The following is a 27,300-nucleotide window of genomic DNA, read 5'->3' on the forward strand; positions in this document are numbered from 1 at the left end:
AACATGCTGTCAGAGGATACCAGCGGTGGTTAAGGGGTTCCTATACCTTCTCATTATATGACTTAAAATAGTAAGGGGAGAGTGACTGCATAGGAATGAGGTACAAAGAGCTGTCCCACCAAGCCATATCTAGAGGCTACCTAGAAATAGTCCCATCCTACCACTTATTTTAATCATCTACGGAATGTCTACTATGTGTTGGGCACAGTGACAGATGCTGGAGAAGACACATGAATCTTCTCTTAAGGGGCTCATCATATGATAAGGATGTGTGTGTGAGTTAGTTGCTCAGTTGTGTTCGACTCTTTGCGACCTTATGGACCGCAGCCCACCAGGCTCCTATGTCTGTGAATTCTCCAGGCACGAATACTGGAGTGAGTTGCCATGCCCTCCGCTAAGGGATATTCCTGACCTAAGGATCAGACCCACGTCTCTTGCATTGCAGGCAGACTCTTTACCATCTGAACTACCAGGAAAGCCCATGATAAGGGAGGCAGAGGTTAATGAAGTGACTACCTCCTAGTCTTCCAAATACTGAAGTAAAGGAACACACAGAGGAGATGTAGGAGCACAGAGGAAGGCCTCCTGGAGGAGGTTTTGCCTGAGCTGTGTCTTGCAGCAGTGACATGATGGAGAAAGGATATCATGGCACTCTGAGTATAGAGAAGAGCATGTGCAAAGGCAGAGCAACATGAGAGCACATGGCCCATGGCGGGACTGACAGTAGTCCACATAAGGCTGAGATCTAGTTGATAGGGGTGCAGCAAGAGAGGTAGGCAGGGGTTAGGACCTGACAACACTGTGGGCCATTGCAGATACTTGGGATTTCATCCTAAGGGCAATAGTAATCCATTGAAGGGTATAAACAGTGGAATGACATGATCAGCTCTGTGTTGCACTGGCTAAGCTATGCAGTAGATGAAGAAGAAAAATAAGAGTTATTTGAGAAAATGTGCGGAAATAGTTTCTTGAAAATAAATAACTTATATACAACTATCTGATTTAAAAGTATTTACTACCAAGCTTGTCTTTGATGGGAGTGAGCAGGTCACTGGTTTGGGGATATAGGATATGTGTGTAAGACATCTACTTGTAGCATAATGTCTCATTTGCTATTGGCCAGATGGGGGTACTGTTGTGAACCAGCTAGAATCTGGACTTTGACAATAATTCGGCTCCTTCCTGGCAGTCAGGCCAAAGAGTCTTCCTCTGGCTCTTGAACATTCCTTTCCAAAGAGGCATATTCCCTAGCAAATTTACATGCGTTACAGGTTTCTGAGATGGGTCTCAGGAGATGCTAGGAGTCCGAATGAAAGTCAGATAATTATATTTCAAGTTCTTATAAAGGATATAAAATTAATCAGAGGGCCTAATTAAAACCTGTTATTAAGGCAAGGTAGATTTGTTTGTTGGGATCTCTGTAGCAAAAAGAGAAAAAAAGGAAATGTGGAGCTTACTACTGCATCAGAGTACTTGCCCTGGGGCTCACACTCAAGTATCTAGAACAAGAGAAAGTTTCTGACACCAAAGCTATTATGACTGGCAGGGCGTGTAATCCCAGAATGATTCGTCAGGTTCTAGACAGCAGAAGGTTTCATACATGTTCACTGATTTTTCTTGCAGCATGTGCTGGAGACCTGAAATGGCATCTAAAATTCAGAAAAGTCCAGACAGATGCTCATTCAGGCTACTGGATCGATGTGTGAACAAAACTGAAATCATTTACACCTCAAACGCTAATTTCTGCCACTCTACGAAAAATGTCTTCTACTCCAGCTACATTTATATAAAACTCTTACCTGGGAGAGCAGAGTCTTATATTTATAGATGCAATCACTTCCCTTTCCTGCCCTTCCTAAATCCATCTAAAGCTGACTGTGGAGTTAAGAAGTAAGAATCACCAAACATACGGCACTACTTACTCTTCTATTTCTTTTCTTTGGTTCTCTACTCTCATATAGCCATTCTGAACACCTACAAATGTGAATCCATACCTGTGAAACAAAATAAAAAAGACCGCTGTGTATTTTTAAAGAATGATGAATTTCCCTTTGCACTGGGATTATTCATACTTGTTTATTGTTTTCTTCTTTTTCATAAAACCCCAATCTATAGCTGTACTTCCTTTTACTTGCTGAGATATAACACAGACCAAGTCAATGCCCAGTCACAAATCATAACCAAAAAAATAGGCAATTTGTAATTTCAATTCTGTAGCTAACACATGGGGTGACCTTTTATCCACTTAATCATCTTGGGCCTCACGGATAAAGCAGGACTTTCAATAACCAAATGATATCAAAATTGCTGGGAGTACTTCAGAAATAACATGTGTTATATGAAAAGTGACCATTGTTAGAAGATTTCCAAAATATAATGTGAACATTTGGACTTCTGGCTGGAATGCACAAATAGTGATAAAAGTTACAACTATGCATTGCTATTTTCTTTTTGGTCTTAATTGGTTAGGTTTGGGAATTTTTTCCAACTTTCCGATAAAGTAGCTTGGCTTCTTATTAAAGAATAAGGATACCTATAAGACAAGGTTATTGAAACAAATAAGAGAAAAAACAAAATAATACCTGTCCTCCTGTGATTTCACTTTCTTTGGAGAAATAAAAGAAATGTTTGATTTTTTTTTTTACTCTTTGAAAATGCTAATGTATTTTTCTACAACTTATTTTGGGGTTTTAAAATAGCATTACTTACTGAGGTATAACTAATGGAGAACTGCAAATATTTAATATGTGCAACTGGATGACTTTGGAAACATGCGTATGTCTGTGACATCATCATCACAATCAAGGGAAGAGATATTCTGAAATTTCTCAGTTTCTTTGTATCTTTTTGCTTTTTTGTTGTTTGGGGTAATAAGAACATTTAACATATGAGATCTACTCTTTTAACAAACTTTGAAGTGACAATACCATATTGTTAACTACAGGGAGAACATTATTATTATCCTGAAATTATTCATCCAGCATAACATATATGCTTACTTTTTAGCTCCTTTGACCAAAGCTATTTCATCTGGTGAAGATGACATATAGGTTAATTCAGATGACTCTGTAACTCCATCAACAGTATCATTTGGTTTAACTTCTACAGTGTGACATAAACACAAGGCACGCAGAAAGAGCTCTTCTCGATTCTGTTGAACAGTGACAGAAAAATGACTATATTATTTTTACTGTGATCACTTGGTAAGTAGTCAATGAACAGAGAAAAGTTATTAATGTGAGAGCATGTTATAACCACCAGCAAATTGAATAGCAGATATTTATGAATTCCTAATACTCAAATGAGCTATATATTCTCCTAATCCCTGCCAACATGCCTGGTCCCCAGCTAACATACCTTAGGGGCTCTATCAACTCATTCTTACTGCAGTGCCACCTAATCCCAAAGCAGTGACATCTCCATGGCCTAAAAGAATGCATTCAGTTCTAATTCATAATCTGGCAATAGCTCAGGTGCATGGAGACTCTGGTTCATTTAATGCCTAGACACTCCTGGGGCTTGAATGATTTCAGTAGACATCATTCTTGGAGTAGCTCATATTTTTAAAGACAAAGCACCAAATACGATCACACAGTGAAAGATTTACCCAAATGCCATTTCTCACAATGTTCTCTTTTTATAAATTCTACTTGTTTACAAATTCCAGAAGTGTCCATAAAATAAGAAAGGTGAAGTTGCAACAGCAAACAAATGGCTATTCAAAAGTCTATGTCACGTGCCCAAATCCTTCATTTCTGTTAACATAGGACTATCTAAATTGATTTCTCAAGGCAAAATGGTAACGCAAATAATGCCACCTTATCAGCTCTGTCCAAATATGGTAAGGGTCCATCAGTTTGAGAGAGTCCATCAGTCTCCTGAGCTACACCTTTATACTTATGCCCATCTATGCAGCATTCAATGAATTCCATGGTGTTTTCAGTAAGTGTTCCAGTCTTATCAGTAAATACATAATCCACCTAAAAACAAGAATACAAACATATGCATTCTTACTTTCTTCAATGTAATTAACTTTTAGTTAGCATGGCTATTTTCATATGCACAGAAATCACCTTTTCCAAAGACTTGTCAAATGTCAGACAATGACAGAAGCAGTATTATCAAATGAATGAGAAATGAATATGTATCTTTTAAGATTCTGAAATAGTATCACATGTCTAAGGTTCTTGTTGTTCATTCACTAAGTCGTGCCTGACTCTTTGGTAGACCTACTCAAATACAGGAGATTAGTAGGAAGGAAAACTGTGGCTATTTTGTCCAAACTAAGACTCCTTCAATTTAACACCTACATGTTTTGATATAAAGAAGTTAACATAACAAAAGTCAATAAAGAAGTTAACATAACAAAAGTCAATTTTCCAAGCAGGAAACATTTTATGGACCACTTATTTCTCTATCTCTCTGACACACACAGAAAATATATTTGATAGGAACTAAATTAATTCGGCCCTGGAGAAGGAAATGGCAACCCACTCCAGTATTCTTGTCTGGGAAATCCCAAAGACAGAGGAGCCTGGTGGGCTATATATAGTCCATGGAGTCGCAAAGAGTGGGACACGACTTAGCAACTGAGCATGCACGCAAGCAAATGGGATGTAACAAAAGTTTTCCTTGAAAAGTAAAATTTTCTATAAATATACTGGATTGAAGTGAAATGCATTGTGTCTTATATGTATGTAACAGTTACAGAATATAGACAGACAGGGGAAATAATAATAACAGTTACTTAATTAGGAGACACAATAAGTCAATAAATGATCAAAAACATAAATGAAATTTCTTCCCCAATACTATGTATATTTTAAGATACTCCTCAAAAAAGTCTCCAAATTAAAAAAAAAAAAGGAGCAGAGTTTATAATGATAGGTTAAAGTATAAGCATACATTCATAAATAATGGAAAAAATAGGCTATGAAATAAATTTTCCATGTAAAATAAGCCTTTTTGAGCATTTCCATTTTATCTCAGTTTTTATCTCTTCTATTTATAACATCTGGCTTTTGGAAACCCACAATTTTATCCTCCTTTTTGGCAATTTATGCTTAAATAGTTAAAATTACGGGCTGACAGGAACAAGCATAAGTACAAGATTAAGGTTTTTATTATGTAAGGGAGAAAGAGATGAACTGCGGCAGTAGCTGCTTTCTAATTATTTTTCAAAGCTTTTCACGGTAGCAGCACTGGCACAAATATAGCATTCCAATCTTCTCTTTTTTCTGTTAGCCAGCCAAGTTTGAATTCTCCCTTTAAATTAATCCAAGTGCTATTATTCCTGTATCATCTAGATTTTTCTAGTTAAAGTGAAATTCTTTGGGGCTTTTTGTGTGATCAAAATTATTAACCTTCATTTTCTTCTAAAAGGTTCTCCTGGGTTGGTGCAGCTCCTACAGCTGAGTGAGCATTAACCCATTTTGAAATCTTTTATAGATTACAAAGGTAATAACTTTAACTTTAAAAACATAAAGTGCAATTGTTTGCCTATATATAACAGTTTGTACAGTATGGATCTGTCTACAATGAATCTCAAGGGTATAGGCCAACAAAGTATACCATGATAGAGGGATTATCAAACTGTAGTCTGCAGCACACTCAGTTGGAGGGTGCTTGGTAACTCAGATCACTGGGCTCTATCCCCAGAGTTCCTGACTCAGTAGCTCTTGGGGTGGGACAAGATAATGTGCACTTCTAATCAGTTCCCAGGTGATGCTGATGCTGCTGTTCCTGAGCTCATGCTCTGAGAACCAATGATCTAATATATGCACTATACTAAGGACAAGAGGAGGAGAAGATTGGCTATTATTAAAGAGTATCCTCATAGGAGAGACAGGGCTGACGAGTGAGAGGCTACTGCCTGCCTCTGATTCTCATCAGCCTCTTCCTCTTTAGTGGTAGGTTTGAGCCGGTTGCAGACCTACTCTATCAGCAAGCAAGCTCAAAGTCATCAATTTATGGACAGAAAGCCTAAAGTGAGATAGCTGTTTAAGAATAGAGAGAGCCCTAAGATAAAGGCTGAACACATGAAATCATCTAGTTTACAGGCCAAAATATTTTTTATGGTTTAAACTTAGTGAAGACCTTCTACTGGAGTCATGGTTCCACCACCCAGTAACTTTGTGACCTTGGAAAAACTCCCATCTCTCTGAACATTAAACATTAGCCTTAAATAATCAAAGCTGCTGCACAAAGCTGTAAAGATTACTAAATATGCTTGCAAGCTCTAAGTTGTTACATAGATGTTGACTGTCATTGCTGCTGACCTGATCAAAATCACAGTACTGGACTCTTTCCATCATTTCATAGTTCCTATAATTTTTCTGATTATCATCACATTGCTACAGTTAGGGTACAATAAGTGAATTTCTTCAACTATATGGTGAACAACTCGAGGTTTTCTTGTTTACTTTGTAACAGTAGCTCCCAGTACCAAGAACATATCTTAGATAACACAGAACTTTAGTGCACAACCACTAGACTGAATTACTGGAATCAGAGTATATACTCTGGCATACTGCTGGGCATAGCTGAGAGACTGAGAGGGGATATGAAAGCACAGGCTATCCCCACAATTTTTTAAAGGTTAAAACCATTTGGTTGTCTAAAGGACAGATGTCTAATCATAAAAGACCCCATTCTATTCCAATTGAACTGAGCAGTCTACTTCTTTTTGCTTTTCAAGTCAAAGACAAACAGTGTTCTAAACATATCTTCCTATTTTCTTTTAATACCAATGTGGGTCACTTTGAAAGAGGTTAAGCAAGTGTTTGCAATGGTACTGATGGAAATTGACACTGCTCTTAAGTAAAATAAAAGTCCTATAGATTTTAAACCATGACTCATCAAGGAGGAAACCGGTTACACTTGATTTTGTGTGTACTGGTCCACTAAATGCAAAACGAAATCATTTGAAGACTTCCTTGCATTTTCATTTAGGTTGTTTCTACACATACAAGCTGATGTAAGTTGGTATGATGGTAAGTTGTTTTTATACTGTACAAATATAAGTGGTGGTCTGGTTATTACCTTAGTTGGTTAAATGATGATCATAACCAAAAAAGCAGGTTTTAGTGGGGGAAAGAAGTGGTGGCTAAAATGAAAACTGGTTTGTTTTCACTGATCATATTTATTATTAATAGATCATTATCCAAAGCTCTATTTTACTTTCTGAAGTATGAATAAGTCTAGATGATAGGAACAAAACCACATCCTTGTAGATAAGATGGAATCTGATGAGGTGGAGGTCTGGCCTGGATATCCTGCCTATCTCTCATGAGAATTAGGTGCCACATGTGGAAAGATGGCTGTTCTATTTGCAGCAGCTGGGGACTAGCCATGTTCACCCTTGGGTAGGTTAATCCATGCAGTCAGGCACTGAATCTAGAAGAGGCAGATCAGCTGTCAGGGAAAAGTTCACCAGAGGTGGCTTATAACTCATTTTTTTTTCCCATGCAAAAGAGTTGCAGAGTGATGCCTTTTGCTGGGACTAGAGCAGTTCTACCAGGCTCAGTCCCTGGATGAAAAGTTCTGGTTTACAAAGGCTAAGCTCAGCTGTGGTCACTGAAGTGACCTATAAAAGAAACTTCTGGGAACAATATATAAGGGAAAGGCATTTGCCTGTTCATGGCTTATTCTATCCTCTGTGACTCAGTGTCTCTGTGGGAGGCAGATGCCACCCTCTGGGATCCTGGAGTCCTAGAGTCAGATCTCAACACAACGGTATCTGGAGAATCCTTTCAGCCTTGTGACTAGTTGTCAAGAGGATACTCTAGTTTAGGCAAAGGTTGTGTAAAGAACAGAAATACAGAGTGGGGGTAGTGGGAGACTGAACTCAGGAGCAGAGTTTTGAGGTATACGTGCAAATCAGCACCATTTAAAACAACTGTGAGGCCCTGTTTCAGCCACACAGTTCCATTAACTGATTCTGCATCTCCTAGTCCCAGAAATGACATTTCCACAGCCTTGACATTCTAAATATAAAGAGAAGAAAATGCAAGCCAAAACACTCCCCTCGGCTTGTGAAAATCATTACGTGACATAGTAAATTCAGATAAACGCAAAAACTAGTCAGAAAAGAACCCAAGAAGTCACCACTTGAAGAATTACAGCTAGGCTTCAGCCTAGCATTTGAAAACAACCTGGGTTAGCAAGAAGTTCAAAGCTTGAACTATACTGGTACATGAAGCAAAAAGCATTTAGTGGAGTACATGCCCTCACATCTTCCCTTCATTTAAATTCTTGCACAGAATAAACAACTCTGCTTTCTAGGTCTATATTCCATCTGATCAGAAATGTCCAAGAAAATGTCCATAGGACAACTCTGGTCAATTTGGTTTATGGAACAAAATGTATTTATAAAATAGCTTTATTTACACTATCCCACATTCTATCCCTAAATGATTATAGATGGTGATGAAGACTACTTGTTTCCTGTTTCAAAGCAATAACCCATAATCAACACCACCAACAGGTTGAGCTTTAAAGAGAATTTCTGTAACATTCAAATTTAATACATAAATTGGGTCTTTCTCAAAAATGCCAGCAAAAACTGACACTATAGTTAAGATAACATCACTTGCCTTCATTACATGCCTGCATAAAGAAATTTTTATTGAGTTACATTTCCAAATGTGAAATGGTCGCAAACACTGGTGATCCAGACTACAATAAAAGCAATTTTCACTATGTTACCTTAAGTAAAAATGACTTCTTACCTGACCAAGTTCTTCATTAAGGTCTGATGTGTTTACCAGGGCTCCTTCATTAATTTCTTCATCATAGAAGTCGTTATCCCATGAAATGAAGAAGGAGCCCAAGAATTTTTGCATTTCTACTGTGACATACATGGAGACAGGAATGATAAAGTTGAACAGAACCATAAATGACAGGAAGTCAGTGAACATTTTTAAAACCTAAAAAAAAAGGGAATAGTTCATGATAATTAAATACACAGTTCCATCAAGCAAGTGTAATATACACTTTCTATCTTTTAATTTCAATGCTGAAAGCACTGCTCTTGCTATAAAAAAGAAACTTCCCAATGACACTATATCATTGGTCAACATTATCATCATAGCATGTGAAAACATGTAAAACATCCTGAATTTTGTCACTTTTGTTTAGTGAATGTACCTTGACTTAATACTTCTTAAACTTCCTTAAGGTCTCTGTTTCTCCCACCCTCAGATATGAATGTAGGATCAAAGTTTTCATGTAGGCATCCATTATGTTTCTATCATGATATATCACAAGCTCATAACATATTAACATGCCAGACCTTTTGGCCCAGTTGCCTAAAACTCTTAACCTAAGAGTTAAAAACAAGGATATACGCCTAGGGTTAAGAAAAAAATACTAGAATGTCTTAAAGTTAATGGCTTGGGGCTACCATACAACCAAGAGAAATCCCTAATACCAAGGTATCATTATCTAAGCAGTATTTCAATTAAGGGTGCCCCTGTCACAATGTACTAGGGTTACAATTTTCAGCATAAAACAAATTACCTTCCAAGTTTCCCGTTCTTTCTGGGTCTTTTGGTTATACCAAGGTTCATCATTATGTGGGGTACTTTGCCAAACATACTTTAGAGTAGTGCATATTGCAGCTTTGGTCAGTAAGATAAATAAATACACAATCAGGAAAGCATTAATGGATCTGAAAAATAAGATATTATGAATTTAAAAACCATTGAAATACTGAAGATATCAACTAGGTATAGACTAAATTGTTCAGTTTTCTAAAGCTTCTCCTATGTACAACGTGTAACCATAGTGCAGGCCTGTATGGGTGAACCTCGGTCATCACTGCTAAAGCATTACTCTTGACTGGTAAAATGGAAAAGCCAGTCCTAACCATAATCCAAAGGGAAATGGCTGATTAGCTCAACACACCTTTAGTAAGGATCCTATAAAGTGACAGAACACACACACCATTACCTACTCAACCCTTATAAAAGGAGTAGATTGTTTCCAAACCTGAATCCTAAAGGTTTGGAATAGAGGGTAGAGAAGCAAATGTGAAATAGTCAAGCTTAGTGTGGATTCTTTTAATGCAAAAGTAGAGCTATGAAGAAGGTGTTGCTGATATGCTGCATGTCCATGGCAACAGGAGAGTAAGGTTGTGCAAATGGCTTTGAACGTGTGTCAAGTACCACACAATTATTTGCAAGGAGACCATTATCTGTGTTGTGCCATATAGCAACTAGAGGACCCCAAACCATTAACTGTCAGCAAAAGAGAATAAATTTTACCTAAACTCTGCCCGTGAATAGCTAAGTGAGCTTAGGTAAATCACTTATCATCTCTAAGACTATTTCTCTATCTGTAAAGTGTTCAGACTAACAGGAATTACTCCAAGTTGCTTAAAGGATTAAACCAAATCAGCCATACAAAACAATGAGCACAGTTTCTGGAACAAAAGAAGTGCTTAAAATGGTAATGCTATCACAATTTATGTTGTTTTTTCATACTGTTGATACTTGGAAATATTGAGAAGTAACAATTTCAGTTCAATAACAAGTAAAGAAATTGTGAGGCACACTAACTTTTCAACAGCAGAACGTTTCTGAGATTTCCCTTGGTAGTTCAATGCCATTTTGGTTTCCATTCCAGTGTAAACAGCAACTCCTAAGGAATAACAATACGATGAAAATGAGGTTACAAATGAGACTGTCAACCCAACTCCCCACCCAGCTGGATCTACCAACTTTTTCAATCTATAAAAATAGTAATTCTAAACTCTCTTCTATTTACCAGTTAATAATCATTTACAGTATATTTTTATAATATAATTTTAATCAACATAGTTTGTCATATTTCAAGTTAGTTTACCATCTTATAAATTCCCAACACCTAAAAAGAGACTTAGACTAAATGGAATTAAATGCCATGTTCAATTTTTTTACTGCACTATTTATGAACATTTAGGTATTAAAAGGCCTATTTCTAGTAAGTATATCTTAAAAAAACGTTCACCATATATCTTCTTGGTATTTTTTAGTGTAGCTCCTTTCAACAAGAGATTTTCAGGTCCCAAAGACCTAAACAAAAAATGAACACAACTTATTCAAAGAGTCCAACTAATAGCACCATCAACTTTGGGGACATAGTTTGCTCTTGCACACATCTATTTTCAAAAGATTCAGGATGCATCTGTCTACTTATATGCTTACTAACACAAGATGAGTTGAAAAATCCTCCCCTCTGAAGTTACTTAGGGTATAGCAGATAGAAGCACACAGTACAGGAGATGCCAGCAACACAAAAAGGTAAAGACATGCACAGAGGTAAAAGGACTATGAGTCATGAAAAGCCAAGATAACAGCAGACAGCAAGAAACAGAAAGAAAAAGTGACTGTAAAAGACTGGAAAAGCAAAAGTAAAGGAAGGAGACATGGTGCTGTATTTATAGAGCGCAAACCCGCCTTTGAGGGGGGATCACTGAGCTCCTGGTGTTTAACTTCCTTCTGAGCACTGGCTATAAAGGCCAAGTGGAAAAGTTAAAATAACTGACTGGGTGATCGAAGAGGGGAAAAAACATCCCTTTTTATATGAATTGTTTCATTATCAACTATTAAGCCTTTCATTTTACATAAGTCCAGCTAATTCTTCCAGCATTTTGTCTACCATCTAGTCCCTAAATTATTCTCCCTTAAAACACTGCTTTCCAGATATACTTCCAATATGGTCAGGCACTTCACAACCAAGGACAATCAACAGAGTACATAAAACATATTTGGGAATAATGGTCAAAGAAGTCTGGAGTTCTACAATTTTAGAAACCCTCATCATCACTTCCAACACCACCCTCTCCCAGGACATCAGTGGCTAGTTACTCCAGATTTATTCACTTTTCCCCCATCCCTTTCTATAAAAGAAAGTATTTAGCTATTTTAATGGGCTTAAAAGAGAAACATCCCTCCCCTAAAAGGACAGATTAAAGGAATTATAAACTAACCTGGCAACAGCTTCAATACTATTACTATAGATATTGATTCGGCCAACAAACCTGCAAAAAGAATATAATAGCACATATGTCTTCTATATCTAGATAAAATCTATTTACCCCAAATATGGGAATGAATCAAAATACAAATAATGCAAAAAAAGATAAGACAATAAACTACAAAAGCCTATTGTCTGAATTTTAAAAGAAAAAGCTAAGTTGAACCAATATGGTATATAACATTTTCATCTCATTTTTAAAATATTACAGATTATAAGAATGTAAACAAAGATTCTAAGTTGATTTTCAAGATCTACTTGGCACCACGCATGCACACAATACCCCTCTCATCTATACTTCATATAAATAATTGGCTTCTATTTTACATTTATGTGAAGAAAGGGTTCTGGTGCTAAACCATCTTTCAAAACCATAAGTTCAGTAATTCTTTCACTTGAGCATGCATCAGAATTACTGAAGGGCTTCTTAAACCATAGATTTCTAGGCCCCATCCCCAGGCTTTTGGTTTAGGTAAGAATTTGAATCTGCATTTCCCACAAGTTTCTGGTGATGTGGATGCTGTTGGCCTGAGATCATCCTTTGAGAAACAGCCATTAGGGAACACTTGATTGATTACCATCTTGGAAATTTCCAAGCTGTGTCTTGCAGCTGATCTGAATACTGAGCTTGATCTGATCAAGTGATCAGACATATGGCTATGCACATGGTAATCTACATTTCTGAAAAATATGGTAAAAAGTTATAAATCCTTAGTAAGAATGTTATGAGTATTTTACTATGTACATTATGATTTTTTTTTCAGAAAAACTGAATTATTATGAAATATACAAAATATGAACATCTGCATTCATTCAACATGTATTAACTGCACCATACTATGCCTCCTAATAAGCAAGAAAAATGTGTTCCTTGCACCAAATAACATAATCAGGCAATTACAATGTAGGTGATGATTACTAGGGTGGTGGAGGTATTAGGCTGGCCAAAAAATTTGTTTGGGTTTTTCTGTACGATGTTGCAGAAAAACTCCCAATGAACTTTTTGGCCAATCCAATAGAAGGTATTCTGAAGTCACATACCAAGGGTACTCAATCTATTAGAGACATTAGGAATAACCTTCCCTCACTAAAAATCTCCTTCATATTTAAGGTAACTGAAAAATTTAGGAGTTACCCTATAAATATGTAAGGATCTATATTACTCTCTAACTCACAAAATCAGTCACTCCCCTTTCTGTGATTCCATGCTTCCTGAAGGCAGCAAACAGCTATTCTGCTCTGTGATCCTAAGTTCCTACTATCAAGATGGATACAGAAGAAGGGAAAAAATAAGGAATGATACGAAGGAGGGAGGGTATAATTCTTATAGAAGTATGAGAACTTTCTTTTTCCACTACTGGGCATTGTTGTAAGCCACATCCCACTATTTGGTCCCCTTTTACGATCAACAGCATTCATTAACAAGATGAGTACCATGGGAGATGGATGCCATCTGTAATGGCAGAAGAGAATATAATTAATTGGCTCATTTGGCCATAAACCCATTATTCTACCCTCATTAATACCATGCTCTAATCAACCAAACTAATCAGCAGTCTTAAAAATCAAATGCCTTCCTTGGTGATCCAGTGACTAAAATTCTATGCTCCCAATGCAGGGGACCTGGGTTCAATCCTGGGTTGGAGAACTAGATCCCACATGCCGCAACTGAGACTTGGCACAGCCAAATGTGTTGTGCTGTGCTACGCTAGTCACTCGGTCATGTCCGACTCTTTAGCCAAATAAATAAACAGTACAAAAAAAAAATCAAATACCAAATTTTTGACAACCCACAATGACTGTTAATCAGCAACTCTACTCCAGAAAGCCTAGGCGTAGCAAAACAGAGGAAATCACACCATTTCACTGCTCCCTCAACTTAGCCGTTCATTTGGACAAGAAACAGCCTATATACAATACTTAGTTCATCATGATCCTCATAAAAAAGGATAGAGTGCCTACTAATTGCACGGTCCCACATTTCCTTCTCTCTTTACTGTTGGATGACACGTAAAGTGTTTTATTTTTGTTTTAATTAACTCTGTCTAGTGCACAAGTTTGACAGCTCAGGCTTATGGGATTATATAATCTTAAAATGTGATGGACGGCCATGTCTACAAATAAAAATAATAAAAGAAAAACCACAAGTGAGATGCCTGAGCCCACAATAATTTATCTTAGGCTGGTAGTGAACAAGGCTGATTTGATTCATTTGTCTGCCAGAAGGAAGGAACAGCTCATAAAAACACAAATGAAAGGAGGCTGGTAAGTGGTGGGTATTTCAATACTGATGGCAAAGAGAAGCAAAGCCATCAGACAGCAGTAAAATGAAACCAGGTAATTCTTACTTGTAGAGGTCAGGTTGAGGCTGTTCACATTCAATTGCTGCTCTGAGGTTATCAATGGATTCGACTGTACGCAGTTCAATGGTATCACGTACCGCATAATGTGTCTAGATGAAAGCAGAAGAAAAAACAAAAACAGCCCCCCCCAAAAAGAAAAAAATTATAATCATACACCCACCTGATTTCAGGAACACTATGTTTTTAGTAAGAGGCTTTGGCAGAATAATACGAATACATCTCCAACTAGATAAACTTTATGGTATTATTCTTAAAATATATTACAATAATTAAAAAGTGAACTCTGCTGTGAAGGGATTTCAAAGATAATGAGAAAACTAAAAGCTTTTCTTGATACTGACAGCAGAGAAAATTCCATTTGCACCATGCATATAATTAACTGAAAACCCCATGAAAAATTTAAAACACTTTTTTTCCCCTCCTATTTATAGAACTGAGACCTATTATTTTGCTCACCATAGTATATGGTGAAGTTAACATACAAATAAGAATTGAATCACTCTTTTGGTCATAAGAATACTAACATTTTGCTAACAGAAAGAAAAAAAATCATCAATAGTTCCCATTACACAAACAGCAAAATGAATGATCTTGAAAATGCTTCAAGTAGCTACAGTTCATGTGAGGAGCAGAGACATGATGTATCTTGCTTTAGTCAGACAGTTAGAATATTCTACTAGGGTATATTATGTACTTACTTGATTGACCCAGAACTCAGGGCAGGCTCCAATGAATCCTTTTATAAATCATCAAAGAAGGGCTGACACAGACTCAAAGACTACACTACTTACGCTGAAGGAAAGCTGTTGCATGATCTTTGGAGAATATTATGGAATTGCCTGAGCTATATTTTAAACTATCTCCTGACGTTGAAAACCTATGTACTTTTAGCTAATTTGATCAGATTAACTTAAGTGGAAAATGAAACCACTTGAAAGTTAAGTTTTCTTCTTCTACACAACTTTGTCCCTTATTAGGAAATCTTGAGGTAGATTCCTCAATTTTCACCTTGACATTCCCTTAAATATAACTTTGTTTTCGAATAGTTGAAATGGGACTAGTTCATCACCATGCCCCTGAAGCGGTAACAAAATTAGTTATCTAACAGGCATTTAAGTTCCTTTACCACACACTGAATCCTGGTCCTTGAGTTCAGATAGCATAAACAAGTGGAGGAAAGCCCTCAAGAAGATACACGGAGGTGAGCACATGAGTGCTCTTCCTTAAAGGCAGCAGCACATAGAGGATAAATCTTCATGCCCTGTGGAACTCTGGATGATAGACAAGAACTGATTGTGCCAGAAAGTACCAGGGAAGTCAGTTATCCTCCAGTTTGAACAAATTTACTCTCACACATTTTTAATTCTTCCTAGTTGCAATAAAGCAACTAGTTTGCCAAACTATACCCTAAGGTATTTTTTAAAAGTAATCAAGCCAATAGCTTAGATTTTCAAAATGCCAGGAATAAACATTTTAAAAAAGAGGATATTCATCACTTTAAAAAAAAAAACAGATCAAACTTAGAGTACCTTAGATGAAGGTGAGAGTACCTTCAGATGTAGTTATTTTCATAGCTATGTAGTTTCAGCCTAAAGAGCACTTTCATTTTAAAAGCCTAAATACAATGTGGAATGGGTTAATGTCAATATGAAATGTAAAAAGTGCTATAAAAATGTGATGGCTTTTACCTAGGGTGTGGACTTCTCACCCAACACCACCCTTTCCCCCAAAGCTGAGTATTTGCTTAGAAGTTTCAAAGACAGTTATATAAACACTGTCTTCAAATACAAAATTTCCACAAATAGGAAAAAATAAGGTAAAAGATTAGGGGCAGTGGGACGGAATATTGCATGATTACCCATCCTTAGCTGAGAATGTTTACCTTGCAATTCGATTCCCCATCAAGACTGGCTGTGGTAACATAACAGGTTCCATCAACTGTGCAGGATGACAGAAGAATAAGATCACAGGGAAAGGTTTCATCTGCCTGTACTTCTACTATATCACCGACCTAGTACAGAGAGAAAAATAAGTATCAATGTTCTTAATTCCAAACAAAGCATTTATTATACCTCCAACTAAAGTCAAAACAGTAGCAAAAGACCTCTCCCCATCTAAGGCTTAGAATGTCTCAGCATCCTATACCACGTGAAAGGTGACGAAACAATAGTACTCAACATTCAGAGTCCTCTTTAAGGTCACAAGGACTTACGATGCTTTCAGATTACCTGAGTATTGAACTTTAATCTCTGATACGTGATTTCATTACCCAGAGACTCTTTTGCTCTCTGATATGTTTGGCATTGGTGTTTGATAAGAGAATGACCATTATCATTTCATGACTGAATCAAGAAAATCTATACATTTTCATTTGAGTACTTCAAGAACACTGGGCAGCTGCACTCCCACTCTGCATCAAGATAAATATTTCTAAATGCTTTGCCTTCCATGTGGTAATAGCTATTAGTGTCGGGTGACAGTTCTCTCTTTAGTGCTCAGAAAATCTCACTTAATTAGAGAGGCATTAGGTCATTTTCCAACAATTCATCTGCTATCAGTTAGTGCCCAAAGCTCAAGTAGAAAAAAAACCTGAGAGAAGAAACCATGAATGATTTCTAGTGCATAATTTAATAATGTACAAAATCAATCATAATGATTAAAACACAGATCTTTACAACTTGATTTTATATCCCAGCTCTGCCACTTAACTATATGACCTTGGGTTAAGTGTCTTTGATGATTACAACTACCTCATAGGATTGGTTTTGAGTATGAAATGAGGATACAAGTAAAGTGGTTCGCAAAGTACCCGGCACAAAGTTACCAACTTATAGTTGTTTATTAAATTATTACTAATATTCTGCAACTACTTTACTTCGAACTTATGAATAGTCATAAAATTTTTTAGAAGGATGTAAGAAATTATCCAGCCCAGTCCATTCCAACATTTTCCATGCCATGGCACACATAGAAAATGATAAATTAACACTTTTTTTAACAGCACTCCCAGATAAAGGGAGGAGGCTGCTAGTGAAAGACGACAACCCACTTTAGGGAGTCAATATCTAGCTTACCAGTTTGGACACACTGGTTATAAAACATGGAACTAATAAATGACACACCTGCCTTCCAATTGCTACATAATTTGGCAGATAAAGATGAGGGTTTCAAGATCTATTCAGAAACGATTTTATTTTCTTTGCCAATTTTAATCAGTAGCCACGAACAACAGCATCAATAATGAAACTAATTTGTAAATAATATTTTATTCTCTTGGATCTTTCCTTCTTCACATCCGTAAATACTTATGTTGCTTAAGCACAATCTATGCTTAAATACACAGAAGCAAAAAAACAAACAAAATCCTAAAGCATCTCAGAAGAAGGAAACACTCATCTAAAGAATGGAAGATGATTCCCAGGCACTGATAAATATAAACCACAATTTCTTCTATAACACTGACAATCACCTCAGATAGGAAAAGGTCTCTGCACCTGGAGTGCAAGTTAAGGCTGGTAAGATGGACTGGGGCCAGACCACCAAAGGTCTGACAGGTCAGGTTCAGGTGTTGAGGCCTCACCCTGAAGCCAAGGGGGGAGCGAGAAAGGACTTTTAAAGAAAGGGAACAACATGGTTCAGTTAGACAATCAACTCTAGGGTTGTTTCCACTTAACTTGTACAAAGTCAACAAGAGAACCTCACCATCCATTATGACAAACATTAGAAAAAGTCAGATAATCAAGAGAATTGTAAGTTTTTTGGGTTCATCAAAGAGTTGAGGTTGCAGGGCAACCAAGTTAACTGAATTTCAAAGGGCAAAAAGTCCCTCTGAGGAGAGGCGGGAGAAACTGACTCTTTCACAATTAACAAAGCACAGGAGGAAGAGATGGCTGTCATAAAAGTGCACAGGAAGAAAATAACTAGATTTTCAACCAATTGTAAAAGGCTTGGGAGGGGCCAATGTGACAGTTTCAAATCTCTGCAAGCCTCAGAGAAAAGAGGAGACCATAAGCACACATCAGTTCTTCTCTCTGGGCATCCACTGGGTGCTCACGAGAAAGGTACAGGCATACAGGTTTGACTGAGTGCTGTGGAGAAACAGGCAAAATATGCTCTAACTGTGGACCCTTTCCTCATAGGGTGCAAAAGCCATCTGTGCCTAAGAGCAAGGCAAGAAACCCTCCCTGGCAGGGTCTCAGGGACATGTAACTCCTGCTAGTGGAGAGGTAGAACAAAGCCAACTGCTGCTGGGGATAGACAGGAAACACCCTCATATTGAGGACCTGGTACTAATAAAAGGCAAAGTTCAGCTGCCAAGGGACATTGGGATGGAGATCAGGAAAGAGTGCTGAAAGTTCTACCCTGAGGCAAAGGTGCATAAAGGCTGCCTAATAATGAGAGAGTAGGAGAATCAAGAAACCACTTGGATCCCATCAGGAACCCTGCAAAGAATAACAAGAAAGATTAATTTACCATTGGGGGAGGAGAAAGGGCACACAGAGAGGCATCCACTGTGTCTCAGGAATGCAGGACCTGCTGAAAGCAGATAGTGGAACAGGAACACTGAGAAAACCCCTGTGGCAGCCCAGCCGTGCAGGAATTTAGAGTCCACGGAGGTACTGAAAGCATCAACATCTACAGCAAACTCCAAAGCCAGCCAACTCCTGACCAGACTGACTCAATCCCCAACACTGATGGACTGGCTGACAGAAGAGGTATGACCACTGCAGACCAGAAATACAGGTTACCTGCCTCGATCTCTAGCATTCTTTTCCATGCACTGTCCATTAAAAACATGAAATGCACAAAACCCAGAGAAAAATGACCTATCATCAGATTTTAGAATTAAGAAACAGGGATAGAAAATTAGCTATGAGTAAAATACTGATATATTTATTGGAGGGAGTTTCTGGTTGTCCAGTGGTTAAGACTGCATTCCCAGTGCAAGGGGGCATGGGTTCAACCACTGGTTGAGGTACTGAGATCCCTCATGCCTTGACCCCTCCCCAGCAAAAAAGTAAGTATTTACTGGAAAACACAGATAACATATATGTGCAGATGAAGAATTTGGGCCAGCAAGATGGGAACTTAAAAAAAAAAAAAGCAAATAGAAAAGTGAGAAATGACAAGCATGGCATGAGAGATAAAGATGTCCTTCAATGGGCTTATCAGCAGACTGGATATGACAAAAGAAATCATCAGTAAAACTGAAGAAACTCTTCCAATATTTCTAATGCCAAAACCCATACCCTTTCCCTTACAAATGACTATGCTTTTCCACTGGAATTCCTCAAGGCCTGCTGCTCTTCTCTATGTTTTACATCAGTTCAGTTCAGTTGCTCAGTCGTGTCTCACTCTTTGTGACCCCATGGACTGCAGCATGCCAGGCTTCCTTGTCCATCACCAACTCCTGGAGTTTACTCAAACTCATGTCCATTGAGTCAGTGATGCCATTCAACCATTTCATCCTCTGTCGTCCCCTTCTCCTCCTGCCTTCAATCTTTCCCAGCATCAGGGTCTTTTCAAATGAGTCAGTTCTTCGCATCAGGTGGCCAAAATATTGGAGTTTCAGCTTCAACATCAGTCCTTCCAATGAACACCCAGGACTGATTTCCTTTAGGATGGACTGGTTGGATTTCCTTGCAGTCCAAGGGACTCTCAAGAGTCTTCTCCAACACCACAGTTCAAAAGCATCAATTCTTTGGTGTTCAGCTTTCTTTATAGTCCAACTCTCACATCCATACATGACTACTGGAAAAACCATAGCTTTGACTAAATGGACCTTTGTTGGCAAAGTAATGTCTCTGCTTTTTAATATGCTATCTAGGTTGGTCATAACTTTCCTTTCAAGGGGCAAGCGTCTTTTAATTTCATGGCTGCAGTCACCATCTGCAGTGATTTTGGAGCCCAGAAACATAGTCTGACACTGTTTCCACTGTTTCCCCATCTATTTGCCATGAAGTGATGGGACCAGATGTCATGATCTTAGTTTTCTGAATGTTGAGTTTTAAGCCAACTTTCTCACTCTCCTTTCTTTTATCAAGGGGCTCTTTAGTTCTTGTTTGCTTTCTGCCGTAAGGGTGGTGCCATCTGCCTATCTGAGGTTATTGATATTTCTCCTGGCAATCTTGATTCCAACTTGTGCTTCATCATGTTTTACATGATTCCACCCAAATTTCTATTTCCACCTAAAACATCTCCTCTGAGCTCCAGGCTTGACAATTCCATCTGGCTATCTAATAAGAATCTCAAAATGAACATGGCCCAAACCTATTCTTCTCCCAGTCCTTTCCAACTTATTTAATAGCACCAGCATTTTGTTTAATAGCACTACCTAATACAAGTAGTTGCTCAGGGCAAAATCAAGGAGGCTATCTTTATTCTTTTTTGCTCTTTTTCTCACTCTCTCCATGGAATACATCAGTAAGTCCAGATTTTATCTACAATAAATATCCTGAATAGATCCATTTATCTTGATCACGCAATAGGAGGGACAAAGTTGTGCTTATGAGCATGGACGCCACATCCAGACTTCCTTCAATTCAAATCCCAGCTTTCCCACTTATAAGTTATGGACAAGTTTCTTAACCTCCCTATGCCTCAGTTTCATCATCAGTAAAGAGGGGATAACAAAAGTACCTATTTCATAGGACTGTTGTAAAGTAAGGATTAATGAATTAACAGAATGTAGAAGGGAGTGCCTGGCATATTTATGTTACATACAAATGTTAACAAATATTTCTATTTTTATTGTTATTGTCTTTTCTACTATCACCCTATATAACCTTACATTTTGCTTATACTACAGCAGTAACCACCTAACAGGTTTCCCTCATTCTACTTTTGCTCATGCCTCTACTTTGCTTGGGCTTTCCAGGTGGCACTATGGTAAAGAATCAGCTTACCAATGTAAGAGACATGGGTTTGATCCCTGGGTCAGGAAGATCCCCTGGAAGAGGACATGGCAACCCACTCTAGTATTCATGCCTGGAGAATTCCGTGGATAGAGGAACATGGATGGCTACAGTCCTTAGTGTTGCAAAAGAGTCGGACACGACTTAGCAACTGGGCACACTAACTATCTTCAAAGTTGCCTTTTTTAAGAGTAAGATCAAGTCACTCTCTAGCTTTGAAACCCTTTAAAAAATACCCAGTGCACTGAGGATACAGAACAAGTCACTCTCCTGTTCAACATGAGTATCCACACTCCCCAGCCAAGCAATCACTCGAACACTTTTAGTTTATAGGCATCTCTTTATAACACAAATACTCCAGAAAGGGCTCAATCAAGCAGCATTTCACACAACAGCATCAACTAATGTAACTGAGATTATACCCGGCTGAGGTCAGCCAAAGATAAGTAGCCTAGTGAGAAAAGGTGGAAGATGGGGGTCCTTCTAAGGCAGTGGGGGTGACAGCAAAAACAGAAAGAGGAAATGAGAGAAAAGGAGAGAAAAGTGGGAGACTTTATTTACTTTGCAATTTTATTTCATAACCTGGAAGCAACAGATTTAATAATATGAATCATTTATGCTGCCTTTGGTTCTTATGTGAACAAAAAGCTGAGTTTCTACTAATGGTTTGGAAACTTCAGATCCTAACCACTCCAGTTCATCACAAGGCCCTCCCTTCTGGGATGCGGAAAATAGAAAAAAGAGTGGGAGAAATACAGTCTATGTCAAACTTGGGTAACTCTCCCAGTCTGTGGCCTTCCTCCCATCATTACTATAAGAAGGTGTAAGATGGTTTACTTATTGCTGGGGATATGGAGAACTTAAGCTTGAAATTCTGGGTATTAAGTAAATAATTCAGCGGTGATAATAATTGATAAAACAATAGAGAGGACAGTAGCATTTTGTATGAACTCATACCACAGCCCTGAACAATTCTGTTTCACACATCTTCTTCCCTTGCTCTGAAGAATTTGATTTCCATTAACTTTCATATTGTAATTCATATTCATATAGAAACATTCTTTTAACAATAACACAACACTGACAAACAATTTTGGAAGATTAACACAATTGGAAGATTAACATAATTGACAAACCCTTAGCTACAATCAAAAAAAAAAAGACTCAAACATCTGAAAAAAGAGGAAACCACAACTGATGCCAGAGAAATAAAAATTTTACGATTATACAAGACTACTACAACTACATGCCAATTGATAAGTACCTAGAAACATACAACCTACCAAAGCTGGATCACTGAGAAATAAAGAAATCTGAGCAGATCCAAAACCAGTGAGAAGACTGAAGTAGGAATCAAAAATCTCACCCAAAAGATAAGCCCAGGATTAGATGACTTCACTGAAGAATGCTACCCAGCATTTGAAGAAGAAATAACAATCCTTCCTAATCCTTCTAAAGAATCAAAGAGGTAGGAACACCTTCAAACTTATTCTGAGCCCAGCATTATCCTGATATTATCACCAGAAAAAGACACTGCAAGAAAATGACGTACCAATTTTCTCAACAAATAATGATACATTAAAATACTAACAAATTAAAAATCAGTAACATTAAAATGATCATGCTCCATGACCAAATGAAATTTATTATTGGGATCCAAGAATATATATGAAAATCAATCAATATAATGCAGCATATAAACAATGTGTTGCATGATCATCTCAGTTAATGCAAAAAAGACATTTAGCAAAATTCAACACTCTTTCATGATAAAAATATTTAATAAAATAGGAAGAGAAGTAAATGATCACAACCTAATGAAAGTCTAAAGCTACTATCACACTAAATAGGCAAAGACTAAAACCTTTATCTCTAAGATCAGAAACAAAGCAAGGATGTCCACTCCAGAACTATTATCAATCATTGTACTAGAAGTTCTGGATAGAACAGTTAGACAAGAAACAAAAAAGGTATACAAATTGGGAAAGAAGTAACATTATCCTAATTTGCAGATGACATGATTTTATACGCAAAAAAGCCTCTAAAAATTCCACCAAAAATGTTAGAACAAATTAATTCAGCAAAGTTGCAGGAACTAAAATCAACACTCAAAAATCAGATGCATGCCTATACATTAACAATGACCAGTCCAAAAAGGAAATCAAGAAAACACTATCCTTTACAATAGCATCCAAAATGATAAAACACTTAGGAACAAACTTAAAGAAGTTAAAGAGTTGTACACTGACAGTTACAAAAGCACTGCTAAAAGAAATCAAAGAATACAAAGCAAATGGAAACATATTTCAAGTTCACAGATTGAAACACTTAATACTGTTAAAATGTGTATACCATCCAAAGTGATCTACACACTCAGTGGACTTCCTATCAAAATACCAATGGCATTTGTTTCAGAAATAGGAGAAAAAAAAAAAAAAAAAAACTCTGACATTCATATGAAATCTCAAGGGACCATGAGATCTTGGAAAGATCTCCAAAAATGATCTTGAAAAGGAGAAACGAACTTGGAGGTCTTGCATTCCCAAATTTCTCCAAACACACTAGAAAGCAACAGTAATTAAGACTGGCATAAAGGCAGATACCTAAGACAATGAATTGAAAGCTAGAAATAAACTCTTGCACATAAGGTCAAATGACTTTCTACAAGTGTACCAAGACTATTCAATAGGGAATGAGAGTTTCTTCAACAAACAGCTTTGGGAAAACTGGGCATCTACTTATAAAAGTATTGATAGAGTTGGATTCTCACCTTAGATCATATACAAAAATTAACAAGAAAAGAATGAAAGATCTAAATGTCAGACTTGATCCTACCAGACTCCTAGAAGAACATGGAGAAAAAGCTTCAGGACATCAGACTTGGCAATGATTTCTTGGATATGACACCAAAAGCACAGGATAAAAACCAAAATTAGAAAATGAGAATACATGATCAAAGAAAACAATCAATAGTGAAAAGGCAACCTACAGAATAAGAGAAAATATTTGCCAATCATATAGCTGACGAGGAGTTAATATCCAGAAAATAATCAATAGTGAAAAGGCAACCTACAGAATAGGAGAAAATATGTGCCAATCATATAGCTGATGAGGAGTTAATATCCAGAATATATAAGGAACTATCATGACTCAATAACAAATACCCCAATTAAAAATTGGGTCAATGACTTGCTTCCCTGGTGGCTCAGACGGTAAAGGATCTGCCCACAATGCAGGAGACCTGGGTTCAATCCCTGCGTAAGGAAGATTCCCTGGAGAAGCAAATGACAAACCACTCCAGTATTCTTGCCTAGAAAATCCCACGGACAGAGGAGTCTGGTGGGCTATAGTCCAGGGGGACACAAAGAGTCAGACACGACTGAGCGATTAACACTTAACACAAGGACTTAAACAGACATTTCTCCAAAGAAAATACACAACAGTCAATAGGCACATGAAATGATGCTCAACATCACCAATCATTAGGAAAATGCAAATGCAAACCACAATGAGATATCACTTTGTATCAGTCAGGATGCCCACTATCAAAAGAACAGAAAGTCCTCAAGAGGACCGGGAGAAGTTGAAAGCCTTGTGTATTCGGCACTAAAGTAAAATGGTACATCCATTATGGAAAACAGTATGGAAGTTTCTCCACAAATTAAAAACAGAATTACAATACAATCTAGAAATTCTACTTCTGGGTATATACCTAACATAATTCAAAGCAATAACTTGAGCTATTTGTACACCTGTGTTCACTGCAGCATTATTCACATAGCCAAAAGGTGGAAGCAAGCCAAACGTCCATCAACTGATGAATTAATAAAGTGTGGTATATACATACAATGGAGTATTATGTAGCTTTAAAAAATGGGAAATCCTGTCATGTGAAGATATTATACTAAGTGAAATAAACCAGTCACAAAAGGACAGATACTATACATTTCCTATCACAGGAAGTATCTCTCTAAGGTAGTCCAAGTAACAGCAACAGAAAATACAAAAGTGTTTACCAAGGGCTACAGGCAGGGTGAATAATTGTTTAGTGGATATAGAGTTTCAGTGTTATAAAATGAAAAGGCTCTAGAGATCTGTTGTACAACAATGTGAATACTTAATACCACTGAACTGTATACTTAAAAAATAGTTAAGATGGTAAATTTAGTGTTAAAGTTCCACCATTCTATAGATAAGCAGATTGCACTCATTTCACATGCTATCAAGGTAATGCTCAAAAACTTTCATATGCTAGGCTTTAATATTACATGAACTGAGAACTTCCAGACGTACAAGCTAGATTTAGAAAAGGCAGGGGAACCAGAGATCACATTGCCAACATCTGTTGGATCACAGAAAAAGCAAGGGAATTCCAGAAAAGTATCTACTTTTGCTTCATTGACTATGCTGAAGGCTTTGATTGTGTGGATCACAACAACCCATGGAAAATTCTTCAAGAGATGGGAATACCAGACCACCTTACCTGTCTCCTGAGAAATCTGTATGCAGGTCAAGAAGGAACAGTTAGAACCAGACATGATGGAACAATGGACTGGTTCAAAATTGGAAAAGGAGTACATCAAGGCTGTATATTGTCACCCTGCTTAGTTAACTTATATGCAGAGTACATCATGTGAAATGCTGAGCTGGATGAAGCACAAGCTGGAATCAACACTGCCTGGAGAAATATCAACAACCTCAGATATGCAGATGATACCACTCTGATGGCAGAAAGTGAAGATAACTGAAGAGCCGCTTGATGAAGGTGAAAGAGGAGAGTGAAAAAGCTGGTCTAAAACTCAACATTCAAAACATGAAGATCATGACATCCAGTCCCATCACTTCATGGCAAACAGATGGGAAAACAATGGAAAAAGAGGAACAATGGAAATATTTTCTTGGGCTCCAAAATCACTGCGGACGGTGATTGCAGCCACAAAATTAAAAGATGCTTGCTCCTTGGAAGAAAAGCTATAACAAACCTAAACAGCATATTAAAAAGCAGAGACGTAACTTTGCTGACAAAAGTCTGTAGAGTCAAAGCTAAGGTTTTTCCAGTAGTCATGTATGGATGTGAGAGCAGGACCATCAAGAAGGCTGAGTGCCAAAGAACTGATGCTTTCAAACTGTGGTGCTGGAGAAGACTGTTTAGAGTCCCTTGGACAGCAATAAGATCAAACCAGTCCATCCTAAAGGAAATCAGTGCTGAATATTCATTGGAGGGACTAATGCTAAAGCTGAAGTTCCAATACTTTGGCCACCTGATGTGAAGAGCTGACTCACTAGAAAAGACCCAGATGCTGGGACAGATTGAGGGCAGGAGGAGAAGGGGACGACAGAGGATGAGATGGTTGGATGGCATCACCAACTCAATGGACATGAGTCTGAGCAAACTCGAGGAGACAGTGAAAGACAGGGAAGCCTAGTGTGCTGCAGTTCATGAGGTCACAAAGAGTTGGGCACAACTTAGTGAATGAACAACAACATAGATAAGTATTAATAAAAACACAGGCATTAGAGCCTTAATATTCTTTAATTGTGAAGGACTATCATTTATTTTTCTAATTGTGTTCTTATTTTTTATCCCAATATCACAATAAAGTAAAAATAAGTAATATCTTAAGACTAGGATACAATATTTGTAAAAGACATATCTGATAAAGGACTGTTACCAATTTTCACAATATGAAAATGAGCAATCTGATTAAAAGACTGGGGAAAAGACCTAATAGACACCCCACCAAAGAAGATATTCAAATGCAAGTAAGCATATGGAATTATGCTCATTAGGGAATTGCAAATTAAGACCAAAATGAGATATCACTGTACAGTCTTTAGAATGGGCAAAATCTAGAATACTGACACAAATGCTGGCCAGGATATGGAGCAACAGAACTCTCATTTACTGCTTATGGGAAATGCAAAATGGGTAGCTATGTTGGAGATAGTCTGGAAGTTTCTTATAAAACTAAACACGTTCTTACCATTGATCCAGATAACACTCT

General features: G+C 37.5%; 1 protein-coding gene across 6 annotated transcripts in view; it reads right to left on the bottom strand.

Annotated features, from left to right (window-relative positions):
• Positions 1–27,300, bottom strand: part of ATP11C (ATPase phospholipid transporting 11C) — a 185,000-nt gene that overhangs the window by 54,146 nt on the left and 103,554 nt on the right. For all 6 annotated transcript variants that reach the window (XM_070783453.1, XM_070783455.1, XM_070783452.1 and 3 more), the window contains 10 exons: positions 16,264–16,392; positions 14,367–14,470; positions 11,972–12,022; positions 10,990–11,054; positions 10,560–10,641; positions 9,520–9,670; positions 8,730–8,927; positions 3,819–3,980; positions 3,000–3,151; positions 1,923–1,994 (listed from right to left, as the gene is read on the bottom strand). In XM_070783453.1, coding sequence (XP_070639554.1) covers positions 1,923–1,994; positions 3,000–3,151; positions 3,819–3,980; positions 8,730–8,927; positions 9,520–9,670; positions 10,560–10,641; positions 10,990–11,054; positions 11,972–12,022; positions 14,367–14,470; positions 16,264–16,392 — 1,166 coding nt within the window. The remainder of the gene's footprint in view (positions 1–1,922; positions 1,995–2,999; positions 3,152–3,818; positions 3,981–8,729; positions 8,928–9,519; positions 9,671–10,559; positions 10,642–10,989; positions 11,055–11,971; positions 12,023–14,366; positions 14,471–16,263; positions 16,393–27,300) is intronic.

Source organism: Bos indicus, chromosome X (assembly GCF_029378745.1).
Source record: "Bos indicus isolate NIAB-ARS_2022 breed Sahiwal x Tharparkar chromosome X, NIAB-ARS_B.indTharparkar_mat_pri_1.0, whole genome shotgun sequence".
Classification (NCBI taxonomy): Eukaryota; Metazoa; Chordata; class Mammalia; order Artiodactyla; family Bovidae; genus Bos; species Bos indicus.